The sequence below is a fragment of the Oratosquilla oratoria genome, chromosome 20 (genome assembly GCF_046742065.1).
Source record: "Oratosquilla oratoria isolate Oo_2021 chromosome 20, ASM4674206v1, whole genome shotgun sequence".
NCBI lineage: Eukaryota > Metazoa > Arthropoda > Malacostraca > Stomatopoda > Squillidae > Oratosquilla > Oratosquilla oratoria.
The window spans coordinates 7,404,702-7,419,701 of NC_134796.1; the positions used below are offsets into that span (position 1 = coordinate 7,404,702).

The following is a 15,000-nucleotide window of genomic DNA, read 5'->3' on the forward strand; positions in this document are numbered from 1 at the left end:
CCAGCGAAGCGAACAGTGGTGAATGAAGAATTTTACTATACAGAAGAATAAGAACTTATTTAGAGATTAGTGCAACCGGCGCTAACAGTGGAGGAGAAATGATGATGGCTCAAGGAGGGAGACATAAGGTTTGCAAAGATGATGTGTAGAACAAGGTGGGCGGGAGGAAATAGAAGGAAGAGTAGTGAGTGGTGTGATGAGGAAGCAAAGAAAGGTGTAGAAGAGAAGAAGCAGGCCTTCATAGATTGGCTACAAAATAGGACGAGGGAATCGTATGTGAGGTACAAAGTAAAAAGAAGTTAAGCATAAAATAAAGGAAGCAAAGAGGAGAGCAGATGAGAAACGGGGAAAGAGAATGACAGAGAATTTTGGAAGTAATAAAAAGATGTTTTGGAAAGAAATTAAAAGAGGAAGAGGAGGCGAATCAAGTAGGGAAGAAAAGGTAAAAGGTGCAGATGGAAAGATAATAATGGAAGAGAAGGCAGTGAGAGGAAGCTGGGCAGAGTATTTTAGGGAGTTGCTAAATGTGAAGGGGGATAGGGAAAGAAAGGTAGTTGCAGTGGGAAGCGATAAGGAAATGAAATTGATGAGTAAGGAAAATAGAGGACAAGTAGAGAAATATGAAGTGAAAGCAGCTGTTAAGGTGATGAAAGTAGGTAAGGCACCTGAGTTGGGTGGATGCCATGCAGAATATCTGAAGAAAGGCGGTGCAGTTATGGTGGACTGGCTGGTGAGGTTATTTAATGTTTGTTTAAGAGAAGGTAGAGTGCTGGAGTACTGGAGGAGTGCCTGTATAGTTCCACTTTACAAGGGGAAGGGGGACAAGTGTAAGTATAGTAGTTTCAGAGGGATCAGCTTGTTGATTGTGGTGGAGAAGGCTAATGGGAGGGTCTTGATTGAGAGGATTAGGAGAGAAACAGAAGGAGTAATTGGTGGGGAACAGTGTGGTTTTAGGACAGGTAGGGGTTATATAGATCAGATTTTTGTGGTAAGACAAATTTGTAAAAAAGATATAGGAAAAGTCGAGGATTTTTTTTTTTTATGGGTTTGGAAAAGGCTTACGACAGGGTAGACAGGAAGGCACTGTGGGAGGTGTTGCAGATATATGGGATAGGAGGAAAGCTGTTAAGAGCAGTCAAGAGTTTTTACAAGAGTAGTAGAGCTTGCGTCAGGATTAGAAATGGAGAGAGTGAATGGTTTGAGGTAAAGGTGGGACTTCGTCAGGGATGTGTTATGTCACCCTGGCTGTTAAATCTATACTTGGATCGGGTGGTGATAGAGAGGAACGCAAGGGTAGTGGGTCAGGGATTGGAGATGGTTAAAGAAAATTAGATAATGTAGGAGATAAGCAAGTTGTTGTTTTCCGACGACACTGCGCTTGTAGCAGGATCAGAGGAGGGATTCAGGAAGTTAGTGACAGAGTCTGAGAAGCTGTGTGAAAGAAGGAAGCTGAAGATAAATGTGGGCAAAACTAAAACGATGAGATGTACAAGGGAGGAGAGTGGCAACAGGCTGGAAGTGAGTATTAAGGGAGAGAGACTGGAGAAGTGGATAGTTTTAGATACTTGGGTACGAATGTGGCAGGAAAGAAGGAATGGGGTGGAGGTAGAATGTAGATTGAGAAAAGCGAGTAAATGCCTTGGTTGATTAAAAAGTATAATGACAAATAGGCATTTGGATATAGATGCTAAAAGGAGGTTATATCAAGGAGTGATTGTACCGACAGCACTGTATGGAAACAGGGTTGATGAAAGAGTATTAGAATGTTTGGAAACATGGAAACATGGAAACATGTTTGGAAACATGGAAAGAATAAGTAAAGAAAGGTTAGTAAAAGAGGTGTGGAAGGCAGCTGTGGAAGGAGTGAATATGAAGGGGCGACCTAGAATGAGATGGATGGATGGGGTACAGGGGCATTTCGAAAGAGAGGTATGACCGTTGAGGAATGACGAGAGACGATAGAAGATAGGGGTTAATAGGGAAGGGTTGTGTATAGATGATGCTGTGATGCATGAGGGGGGTAAGGGCAGGTGAGGGAGTATGTATGAGAAACAAATTGACGCAACCCGAAGGGATTTCTCCCCGTCTTCTCCTTTTCTGCATGAGGGGACGGAGAGGGGGGGTTGCCGAATCAATGAAGCGGCCGTGCTGTGGAGGTGCTGTGTATTACGACACTGCTTCTGACCCAGGGTAGTGTGCAGGATGCAGGGATGATCCGTCATTCAGGAGGTACCATGATGAAAGGGAGGGAAGAGAGTGGAGGGGAGTGGAGTGAGTAGGGGATGGAATGGGTGGGAGTGGTTTCTATGCCTTTTTCTTTTTGGCTACCTCCCATGTAAGGGGGAAAATAGCCTTTGATATATGTATGTATGTATGTATGTATGTATGTATGTATGTATGTATGTATGTATGTATGTATGTATGTATGTATGTATGTATGTATGTATGTACTTATGTATCTATCTGTCTATTCATTTATCTATATTTTTACTCATTTACTTATCTATCTATATATCTATGTATGTATGCATCTATTGGTTTGTTTATTGATGTTTTTTATTATTTGTTTATATATTCACTTAATCATTCAATTTATTATTTGTTTGCTTATTTGCTCATACAGTTACTTATTTGTGCATTTTTTCACTTATGTTTATTCCTTTTTTCTACCTAGTCATTCATTTATTTATCAATTTATTTATTTATCTAATCATTCATTTATTTGTTTATTTATTCATTTATTCATTATTTATCTATGTATATATTGTACTTATTTTTTGTTTATTAATTTATTTATCTACTTATTTTTTATGAATTTATCTTTGCATATATCTACCTATTTATTGGCTTATTTGATTGCTTATTTAGATATTGATATATCTATATATTCTTATTGTGGATATAGCAGGACTTATTCCTTATCTGTTATAGGAACCAATGTATTTTTTTTATATAAGCGATACACTGCAGGAGAGCAAAAGGAAACCATTTTATGCTGTACATGCACTTCAGCTGGAAGAGGAAAATCTTTCGTTATCCAAAATATCTGGAAAAATCGTCATAATGTTGGAGGAGGCTTAGTTATATCAGGGTTTCACTTGGAATTGCAGGTGAATCTTGCTACTCGTAGAAGAGGGATGTTGAAGTACGCGCCTCCCTCCGCGCATGGGACGAGCTAACTTTGTACTTCTAGGATAACAGTGATTGCATACGCTGAGCCAATCTCGCGTACATCCTCAACTACGCGAAACGTTTCCGTACCCTCCGACCCAACAAAAATTTAACATTTGGTGAAATTGTTTAACCCCTTATACTAACACATTTGTTGAAATGCACACACTTATGTAAAGAAAATATCAGGATAAGAAAAAATATATATGTAAAGCAATGAGAACTATGAGACAACTATGTGCTAAGCTAAAGTAAAGATGATCCTTGCAATCACTATTCTGCCGAAATCGTGCAAGCAATCCTTATTGAAATACATCAGGCACGGCGAAAACTCTCCAATCTTGGCAGAAGCTGTTTACAAGGAGAGTAAAGAAAAAGGTGGTTTCCAGAAGACGAAGGCTTCCGGCGTAGTTTCTGCCGAACTTGAAAAGACTCTTGGAACCGCTGGCTCTGAATTAGATTTTATCATCAGCTAGTTTCATGTAGTGATAAACCCTGAATACTACGCCGCACAGTGTTGTGATAATATATATCATAAGTATTTCCTTTGCCTACGAGCGCGGACGAATACTGGATGAATGAGTCGCAATGCACACTCATTTCAAAATGCCTAATCACTCTCCCCTTGTAATCACAGCACCCTGAATATAAGGGGTCGCTCTGCCTTCCTCAACACTGTATGGGGCAAATGTAGTGCAGCAAGGTAATCTTCCACAGCTGCTCTACTGACAAAATCAGCTTACCCACCAGCATGTATGTGTGTGTGTGTGTGTGTGTGTGTGTGTGTGTGTGTGTGTGTGTGTGTGTGTGTGTGTGTGTGTGTGTGTGTGTGTGTGTGTGTGTGTGTGTGTGTGTGTGTGTGTGTGTGTGTGTGTGTGTGTGTGTGTGTGTGTGTGTGTGTGTGTGTGTGTGTATTTGGGCTTCTGGTACTTTGTTGTAAGCTTGGGTATGTGTGGTTTGTCACATGTTTGGGAGAACCTTAAGGTCCTCTGCTTTTATGCTTAGGTTTGAGCCCAAACCCAGAGGTATAAGCAGAGGATCTCAAGGCTCTCCCAAGCATGCGACAAACCGCCACAAACTTAAACAAGCGACAAACTATCACAAACCCAAATATGCGACATAATGTCACAAACCGTAGCCAGAGGCTTTCCTAAGCATGCGACAATCCGCTATTACACGAGTAACCCAGTATCTTCTCTCAGTTACCCGGCAACCTCTCCTAGCTACCCAGTAACCTCCGCTTGTGAAGACCAAGAATTAACATAAACATATAAAACAAAATATCATCAAACCATTTATTGAAACTTTTCTTATCCCAATAAGAAATAATAGACCAAGCTATTGAAAAAGGGTCTTGTACACAAAATCGCGATCTTACAAAAATCACTACCTATAGTAAAGTCATAAAACTCATTTCACAGGAGAATAAGTGCAGTAAAGAATACTGTAATATATATATATATATATATATATATATATATATATATATATATATATATACATATATATATATACATATATGTATATATACATATATATATATACATATATTACACATACACACACACACACACACATATATATATATACATATATATATACATATATATTTATATATATATATATATATATATATATATATATATATATGCATATGCACGTATGGGAATAAATCACAAAAACATGTGATTCACGAAATGCGTAATATAACGACTTGGAAAATAAAATGAAAGGTAAACGTCTTAAATAAACGAAAACGTTCTGTCACCTTTCATTTTATTTTACAAGTGGTTTTATTACATATACGCGTATATATATATATATATATATATATATATGTGTGTGTGTGTGTGTGTGTGTGTGTGTGTGTGTGTGTGTGTGTGTGTGTGTGTGTGTGTGTGTGTGTGTGTGTGTGTGTGTGTGTGTGTGTGTGTGTGTGTGTGTGTGTGTGTGTGTGTGTGTGTGAAGCGTGGCAGAAGATTCTCTCTGATGCATATTCTGTTAAAGACGACAGCAAAAGAATTATTAATTAACTTTTTCCGTGAGCTCTCAAGATTGCGAAAAGTAGATTTCTGGTAGGGGGAAAGGGAGTAAATCAAATTTCCAAAACTCATAGGAAACAAAAGTTATAATGAACACAAAAAATACAGCACACAGTAAAGTAAATACAAGAAAAGACAAAGAATACAGCAAAAATACAAATTTTAAAACGTTTCGCAGACCTTTCTGCATCCTCAGTTGATGTGAATAAGAATGGAAAAGGGAGCATGTTTTAAATGAATAGAAAAGCACGGGGAGAAGACACCGTGTAGAAACTGGGGGAGGTCACCCGTATGAGCACGAACACTAGGAGAGATTACATGTTGGCGGAAACAGTACTCGGAGAGGTCACTCCCGGGTTCGGCGCCAATCTGCTTCTCAGTCTTTGGGAACGACGAATGGCAGGATGTTCTTCACTTTGGCGGGGAATGGGAAGTCTCTGTGGAGGAGACCCCGAATTCTTGGAATTGTCCATCTGGCACCTCCGAACAGGTTTCATGCTAGGGAGGAGGGCGAAGTCATTTACTTGCCTATTAATGGCAGGTTGCAGCTCCTTTATCCAGATGGCTTCCAAGATAGCCAAGCGCTGTAGATCTTCTTCTTTTGCCACAACTTCAGTGTTTTTTATCATAGTCTCCCTATCAAAGTGGCGTCGATGCTGGATCCAGTGGTGTTGCAAGTGCATGGTGATTCTTCGAAATAATGTGGTGGTCGTCCTTCCCACGTAGACTGAAAGGGGCGTGCAGTCCTCCTCTGGGCATGTGTATTTATATACTACGTGGAATTGACGAACCTCCTGGGGTTCTGGTGCGGGGTTGTTCCTTAAAAGTAGAGAAGAGATTTTTCTACTTTTGTAAAAGATAGTGAAGGACAATTTGTCACTTTCGTTTTTGGGAACCACATTTCTATAGATTATGTTTTTTTATAATCTTCTCATCCTCCTTGTATTTGGTAGACATAAAAGCTTTGTAGAACACCTTAATTGCGGTCCCTTCGTGTTCTACTGTAGTGGGGCGTGTTTGTTTATACTAATTGTCGATCACTCGGCGAAGATTGGCTTGGACCTCGTGGTTCGTGTATCCATTCTTGATAAGGAGTTGGTGGACCCGATCAAACTCTTTTTGAGTGTCACTCCAAGAAGAACAGTGGTTGAGGGCTCTTCTGAAAAAGGCGCTAATCGTGGCGTCTTTGTACCTCTGGGGACACTCGCTCTCTCCATTCATGCACAGTCCGGGATTGGTATCTTTGACGTGGACACTATAAGAAAAAGAGGGACAATTAATCTGCTTGAGTAGGACGTCCAGGAAGGGGAGGGAACCTCTTTCACTGTGCTCTACGGTGAAGGTAAGTCCAGACACCTCCATGAACTTCCTCATCAAGATATCAATTTCTGATATATATATATATATATATATATATATATATATACATATACATATACATATACATATAAATAGACATATACATATACATATACATATACATATACATATACATAAGTGTATTTGAGCAGGTTTTCTCTAAGGCAAATACAACAAAATTAACTGCACTGATGTAGTTTGAGAACGTTTTCTGAATAACTTCAGTCTTTCTAACTACAGACTAGAATTTTTATAAAAGGTTGGTAGAGTAAAGACGCAAATTTTATGTGAAAGAAATGAAAAAGTAGAAATGATAACTATATCCAAACGTATCGAAGGTATAGCCTTCATGGTCACGGAAAAATGCATTGCATGGGTACAAAGCTTTGAGTAAATCCCTCATTCATTTCAACACTGACATAACTCAAAAAATGCTACCTCTCAGGAGAAGCAAAATAAACTTTTAATTATGTAATACAGTCTCCCATGGAACTTTTAAACGAGGTATTTAGCAATGAATTTTTATTTCATGATTAAATGTCGTACATGACATCTCATATCATAAAATACATTTATTATAAACATGCTTTGTGGCTATTTGAAAAATAAATTTGTAATTATGACGTTATTGCCTTGAGCGACATCTAGCGGCCAGTTTTGCTACTAGAGTTATGGCGTTCTTACCACAAATAGATATAGAAACTGGCGAATTTAGTGGTATAAATAACTCAAAATCTTCAATTTTTGAGTTATGTCATTGTTGAAATGAATGAGCGAAATATAGTAATTATGGAAGGATTAAACCTAATACAATTACTCACTTTTGTTCCAGGTGACGTTTGTTGCTTTATTTAGGCTGTGATTTTTACGACATCGGCTGTGGATAAAGCCAGTTAGCTCCTTTCTTTGTGATGCAGGACTGCATATATTTTCTAATCTAATAAGTCCTATAGCAGCCGTAGTAATAGAGAAACTCTCATTAGTCTCAGTATTATAACAAAATTAAAAATGAGCATAACTATACTACATCTATATTCACCATTGGTCGGTGTAGTAGGGTTACCTTGGAAGTCAATGCAGTTGTTGGACCGTTGATCTGGTTTAGTTATGAAGACCACATTACTTGGGCCCTGTTCACACTAGCGGTTTCAACCACCACGTTTCAAATCATGGCGGTTTAATCACAGTGTAATTCAGTGGAGACTTTCATATACAACTGCGCATTTTTCCTTGACTATGTGGTACAGGATGCAGGGATGACCCGTCATCCGGGAGGTGCTAAGATAAGAGGGAGGGAGGAGGGTGGAGGGGAGTGGAATATATAGAAAATGGAATGGGTGGGAGTGGTTTCTATGTCTTTTTCTTTTTGGCTACCCCTTCCGTGTAGGGGGAAAAAACCTTTGGTATATGTAGGTATATGTGATACAGACACGGTTTCTCCGCGGTTCAAATCATTCATGTGAACAGGGCCTAAAGCAATGGGCAACATCACCAAGACAACCACCATTCACACTCTCACATGCTAAGACTTTCCCCTATTTTTTAGTCGCCGTAAATAAAGAGTTTTATTTTAGTTAAACAAAAATCCACTTTCAGTTATAGCAAAATTATGTCTTCGCAGTGAAAGGCTCACTGAGATAGATTTATCCCCTTCGATACGCAATGCCTTCCTTGACTTCATAATGATATCACGTGGTTTTGATAACATACATGTCGTCAACTGCTATGAAATACTTAATATTAGTTGTGGGTCTTGGCGAATTCTGATTCACTTATAAAAGCCACATTGACACATGTCACAGTAAATGTTTCATCTCTAAACGTCAGCGATGACTGGTACATAGCCATCCGACAGAGAACAAAAAGATTTTGGTCTCATTTAAACGTCATCAGGAGTAAGACTCTCATTCAACTTACGTTAGGAACGTATATCTACTATTAGATTTTTTTTTCTATTTTCTTCAGTATACTGTATGTGTCCTGCTGGAGCATGATAGATTAAAAGTTGATTTATCTTTCACACATTCACTTACCCATGCTTTAAATCGTTCATTCATTCGTTTATTTGTTAATCAATTTATTCATTTATTCACTATATCATTTATTTATTTATTTATTTATTTATTTATTTATTTATTTATTTATTTATTCATTTCCTTCCATTCCCTTCATTTTTCTCTCACAACCTATTTCTCCCGTTTTCCATTGCCCTTTAACCATTTTCCCTTTAACTATTCCTTCCACTCTTCTACTCATCCTCCTTCCCCCTTTCGATCCCTTCCATATTTCTTTCCCTTCCACATTTCCTCTACTTCTCCCTTCCCTTTCCTTTTTTTTTCATTCCCTCTGATTCCCCTATTTTTCTTATCCCATTCTCGTACCCTCCTGGTTAGCACTTTCCCTCAACTTCTCTGCCTCATATCATCCCAATTCCCACACTTTTATTCCTCCGATTCTTCGCATTCCTCATTTCCACAATCCTCCTCATCTTCCCCCTAACTCTCATTTCCTCCAACGTTGTTATTTCCTCCCCTTTTTCTCTCCTTTCAAACTTCCCTCTCCATATTTCTTTGCTCCTCCTCTTCCTCCCATTTATTCCTCCCCCGTTTTTTTATTCCTGTCCTTTTTTCTTTTTCTTTTTATTTCCTCTCCCTCCCTCCCCATTTCAACACTCACCCTCCCCATTCTCTCCTTTCCACCTTCTCCTTCCATATTTCCTTGCTCCTCCTCTTCCTCCCATTTATTCCTCCCCCGTTTTTTTATTTTTTTATTCCTGTCCTTTTAACTTTTTATTTTTATTTCCTCCCCCTCCCTTCCCATTTCAACACTCACCCTCCCCATTCTCTCCTTCCTTCAATTCCTCATAATTCTCTCTTCCTCTTCCCATGTCCTTTCCTTTCCTTTTCCCTGTTCCATTACTTTCTCCCAGCCACCCCATCGTCACACATTCCTCACTCCCCTCCCTCTTCACTTCTCCTCCTCTCTCTCATTCATTCCTTTTTCCCATCACCCAGCACGCCAAATTATGTGTAATATTACAAGAAAAAAAAAACACTAGCTAGGTAAACTTTTCACAGAGTATCTTATAATACTGAAGGGTAGGCCCACTCAGCTTGGTATGAGTACGTTAGACGAAGATATGAATAATAACTGTTCTCCGTTTTGATATGCATTAGAACTTCATCAGTTGAAGCTGTCGCAATTGTCGTTTAAGCTCAAGAGCTTAATTTGATCATTTCACAACTTGTATTCTGGACAATTAGAGACAATAGCATGCAGCTGAGAGAGTAGGGTAGTACATGAAATAGTGTTTTTTTTTTTTTTTTTACAATGTTTGGTTTCCAATATAGTTCACCGATCTTCCGTCCTTGATTTGTCGTTTGCAAATTGAAATAAAGGGGGTAGCTTCTGCTCATTAACGGATACTATGATTCTGTAAATGTTTATGTTGATATTACACTCTTTTGAATGTCTGGCATGTAACCTGTTGCAGTATATATTCAAAGATCTATTTGAGTCTTTATAACTGAAATAAACCAAAAGGTAGACACTGAGTCAGCGTTTCTCTTATTAGAAAAAAAAAGCACGCCTCAAATCAAAACTCATAACTCCACAATACAGGTAGATCTCACATACTACACGTCTTTTAACTACTGAAGTATATAATGGACCTTTCCACTAATTGTGGAGTATATACTGCTACAAAGATTCCTTATCGAGCTGTTGCCAGCCAAACAAACACAAATGTGTGGTCTATCTCCTGTAGTTTCTGCTTTAATCATCGGTTGTAGGAAAGAAGTTATCAGACAAAACAAGTCCCTCTTACATGTTTCAGCCACACGATACGCACGCAAAGGGTAGATTATGCAAGAAAACAATTAACGTTCTCCTACGTGCACTGTTTCAATAGATGGACTTGAGGGGTTCAAAGGCATTGAAGCTTTAGATTAGTGACTATCTCTTTCGCATGTACTGCTATCGTCAGGTACACAAAGGATATGTTAACTTTAGAACTATAATAGATACATAAAAGCTGCGTTTGAATTAGAAAAAAGAACTTGGTAGAATATGGATGTGTATATAGTATATGAAGTGGATATACAACTACGATGGAAATAACAGTCCAGAGTCTCTCAGTACATCTTTCCATATTCATAGATGTTCTGTGACTTCTATGACCCCAGTTAAGCTTCACACCGATTGCCCTCAGTATACCAGACGTTGGTTTTCGATGCTTCTCATTTAATTGACAAAAACTTTATCAAGATCATGCAGCGAGCTCACTTTTTAAATACACCATTAGTTATGCCGTGGGTTCTGACATAGGGTGAACATTTGTAAGGGAACAAATTACAAAAAAGACGGAGAGACGTGTCAAATGAACTCCAATATCTCTAAGTGTAGCGTGTTAAACGTAGGGGTACACAACGCCGAAAATAGATATAGCTTAGATTATATATATATATATATATATATATATATATATATATTCTATTGAAAATCACAGCATACTCAGCGTTCGTGATCTTTTTCTTAACACTTTCAATTCTTCTAATTATTCTCTTCTTAGAACTTGGTAAATGATAAATAATATTTCCAATGGAGTCCATTGTGGAAATAAAAACTAGAACATAACGACGTTTCGCCTATACCTTAGGCATCTTCTGGTAAATTTTATTTTCTAAAGATACATACATGCTTATAAATACAAAAAGTTACAAAATGTGAAATACTAGGAGAGATGCTGGTGCAAGAGTGGTGCCGGACTTTTCATCTTCGTGGCGCGACGTGGGATGCCCCGAAAAGTTCCAAATGTCCGCACATGTTTTGCTGGATGTTGATATTTGGCATATGGTTTTTGATCAAAACTGCCTCCAAACATTTTGATTTTCTTTTGTCGTTGGTCTTTGAAATTATGACTGTGTTTTCGTTTAATTGGTCTCGTGATATGATAGTGTTGTGTGTTTTTGTGATGTGATTTTTGATAGCGCCGTTTTGCATGTGAAATGTCAGTCTTTGTGTTAATGTTTGCGTTGTGTGGCCTATGTACTCTTCGTTGCAAAGCACACCGTCTTTGTTAAGATTGCATGAGTACTTATACACAACGTGGTCTTGTTTTAATTTGTCTCTAGTGGCAGTCATATTATTCTTCATAACAAGAGACGAAGTTTTCGGATTGCGATAATAAATAACTAAATTAAGTTTATCCTCTTGTTTTTTGGGTTTACAGTTCTTGTATATAATGTGTTTTAGTACTTTTTCATCTGTTTTGTATGCAGGTGACATTGTATTTTGGTAAAAAAAAATTAATTTATTCACCTTATTATCTACCTTGATATTGTTGCTATTGGTTTTTTCCATATTAATTTTAATCTCTTTGTCGATGTCTGTCATTGTGAATCCATTATTAGTAAGGATTTGTTTCACTCTATTTAGTTCTTGGTGGAGGAGGAGCCAATTGGAAGAAATTCTAAAGGCTCTTGTGACATAAGCACGTACCACGCTCATTTTATATTTGGAAGGGCATTCACTCGATCCATTCAGACATCTTCCTGAGTTGCTTGGTTTTCTGTATACACTAGTGATGAATGCACCTTCTGAGCCATCTACCCACACATCTAGAAAGGGAATTCTGTTATCAATACTCTTCTCTACGGTAAAAGTAAGGCATGAGTTTTCTTCCATTTTGTTTTTAAGGCATTCTAATTGTTCCTCTCCTTCAATATCTACGAAGATGTCGTCAATGTATCTAAGGTACATATTGGGTTTCTGGCTTAAAGTGCTGAGGACGTGGTTTTCAAGATGGCACATGTAGGCCTGAGCAAATAGTACGCCTAAGGGACTACCCATAGCAACGCCATCTGTTTGGAAATAAATTTTGCCTGAAGGGCATCTAAAGAGAACATGTTTGGTACAAGTCCGTAGCATATTTTCTAGAGTGAGGCGTGGTATCTTCGGAGGAGGCAGACTAGCATGATTGAAGACATTTTGTAAAATGATCTTAATGGTGTCTTCTACGTTGACATTCGTAAATGACCTTTCTACATCAAGGGAGGCCAAGATTCCTTGAGGATTGGTGTTTCTAAGGAGATCTACAAATTCATCTGTGGAGCGGAGAGCATGGACAGTTGGAATATATGGAGTGATTAGGTCATTTAGTTGTTTAGCTAGTTGGTATGTTGGTGTGGGAATTTGCGAAATAATGTGTCTCAATTTGTTTCCGGGTTTATGGGTTTTCACATTGCCATAGAAATACCCAGGTTCATAATGACCTTGCAGAGGGGAAAATTTAACACCATCCTTATCAGCATTTGCATTGTCGATTAATTTTGTAACTTTCTTCCGGATTTCATCAATAGGGTTCTTTTTCACACGTAAAAACTTAGATGGATCTTGTAATATACTATCAACTTTATCAATGTATTCCGAGCGGTTCAGAATGACAAAAAGGTCTGATTTGTCCGCCCTACGTATAACAATATCATTATTCTCACGGAGTTCCTTAGCAGCCTGGCGCAACTCAGCGGTGAGTAGGGAACTACGGCCATGAGCTCTATGTTTAGTGCTTTCAGCTTGTAAGAGTTCTTTTATGTGAAAATAATGATATTGTTATACGTAGTCATAATTTCAAAGACCAACGACAAAAGAAAATTAAAATGTTTGGAGGCAGTTTTGATCAAAAACCATATGCCAAATATCAACATCCAGCAAAATATGTGCGGACATTTGGAACTTTTCGGGGCATCCCACGTCGCGCCACGAAGATGAAAAGTCCGGCACCACTCTTGCACCAGCATCTCTCCTAGTATTTCACATTTTGTAACTTTTTGTATTTATAAGCATGTATGTATCTTTAGAAAATAAAATTTACCAGAAGATGCCTAAGGTATAGGCGAAACGTCGTTAAGTTCTAGTTTTTATTTCCACAATGGACTCCATTGGAAATATTATTTATCATTTACCAAGTTCTAAGAAGAGAATAATTAGAAGAATTGAAAGTGTTAAGAAAAAGATCACGAACGCTGAGTATGCTGTGATTTTCAATAGAAAATGTCTTGATGAAAACCTGCTCCCTAAATTCACTAATATATATATATATATATATATATATATATATATATATATATATATATATATATATATATATGTATATGTATATGTATATATATAAATATATATATGTATATATATATATATATGTATGTATATATATGCAAGAGGATCACTAGGAACGTGTGTTTCATAAATGCAAGGTATCCACTTAAGAAAATAAACAAACGGAGCAGAGCGCTTTCGTATATTACATCTTCAGTGTAAAATACAAAGGAAGAGGGTACAGCAAACATAATATAGTATGACAAGAGTATAAGGAACTACACTAAGAAAGGTAGTAAAGAAATTGTCCGGGCGTGGGTCACACGTCCAGCATTCTTACATTTTGTAAATATTGGCTATTTCCTTACAAATATAATTATGAATTTTATACAATCCCAAGCTAAGGTTAAAATTGTTATCTGATTAAACTTATAAACAACTTCAACCTTAACTTAGGATTGTATAGAATTGATAATTATATTTGTAAGGAAATAGCCAATAATTACAAAATGTAAGAATGCTGGACGTGTGACTCATGTCAGGACAATTCGTGCACTACCTTTCCTAGTGTAGTCCCTTATACTCTTGACATACTATATTATGTTTGCTGTACCCTCTTTCTTTGTAATTTACACTGAATACACTGATGTCATATACGAAAGCGCTCTGTTCCGTTTGTTTATTTTTAAAGTGGTTACCTTGCATATATGCCTATACATCCTTACATATATACATCTAAACATCTGAATATCTAAGCATCTAAATATCTAGACATTTATAGTCTCCACATCTATACGTGTATACATCTATATACCTATACATCTATACATATATACATCTATTCATCTATATATCTAAACATCTATATATGTATATATTGAAATTTTTGCACATCTATATATCCATGTATCTATTCTTATCTATGTTTATAACATACTATATCATTAGGTTTGTGTGTGTTTTACTGTTCGTGTGTAATGGGGAAGCACACTTCTACGTTCGTTTTCTACCAATCCTGATAAGAAATTGCAAATAATTCATATACTCTAAAACACTTAGTCCTGCGTCTATTGAAATGTTGTTAAGTATTTTTTTTTCAATACTTTAATTTTGCTCAAAAACACGTTTCCGCTAGCCGCTCATATTTTCAATCAACTCATTTGTTTCATTCATTTTAGTCATCCTTTTATTTTTATTGTGTTTTTATTTTGTAGTTATTTTCATTTGCGACATTTGAAAGTTTGCATATAAATTCTCTAACACTACAATATCAGAAAATTTTGTCCCACTACAAATGCACAGGTATTTTGGTACATTGTATATAAAAAAAGTG

The 15,000-nt window shown here is 37.2% G+C and overlaps 1 protein-coding gene across 1 annotated transcript in view; it reads right to left on the minus strand.

Moving 5' to 3' along the window:
- Nucleotides 1-8,312: 8,312 nt before the first annotated feature.
- LOC143036092 (uncharacterized) overlaps nt 8,313-15,000 on the minus strand; it is a 13,491-nt gene continuing 6,803 nt past the window's right edge. The window contains exons 3-4 of the mRNA XM_076203349.1: nt 12,303-13,156; nt 8,313-8,405 (exon numbers count right to left, since the gene is read on the minus strand). Of these exons, the coding sequence (XP_076059464.1) occupies nt 8,313-8,405; nt 12,303-13,156 (947 nt within the window). The remainder of the gene's footprint in view (nt 8,406-12,302; nt 13,157-15,000) is intronic.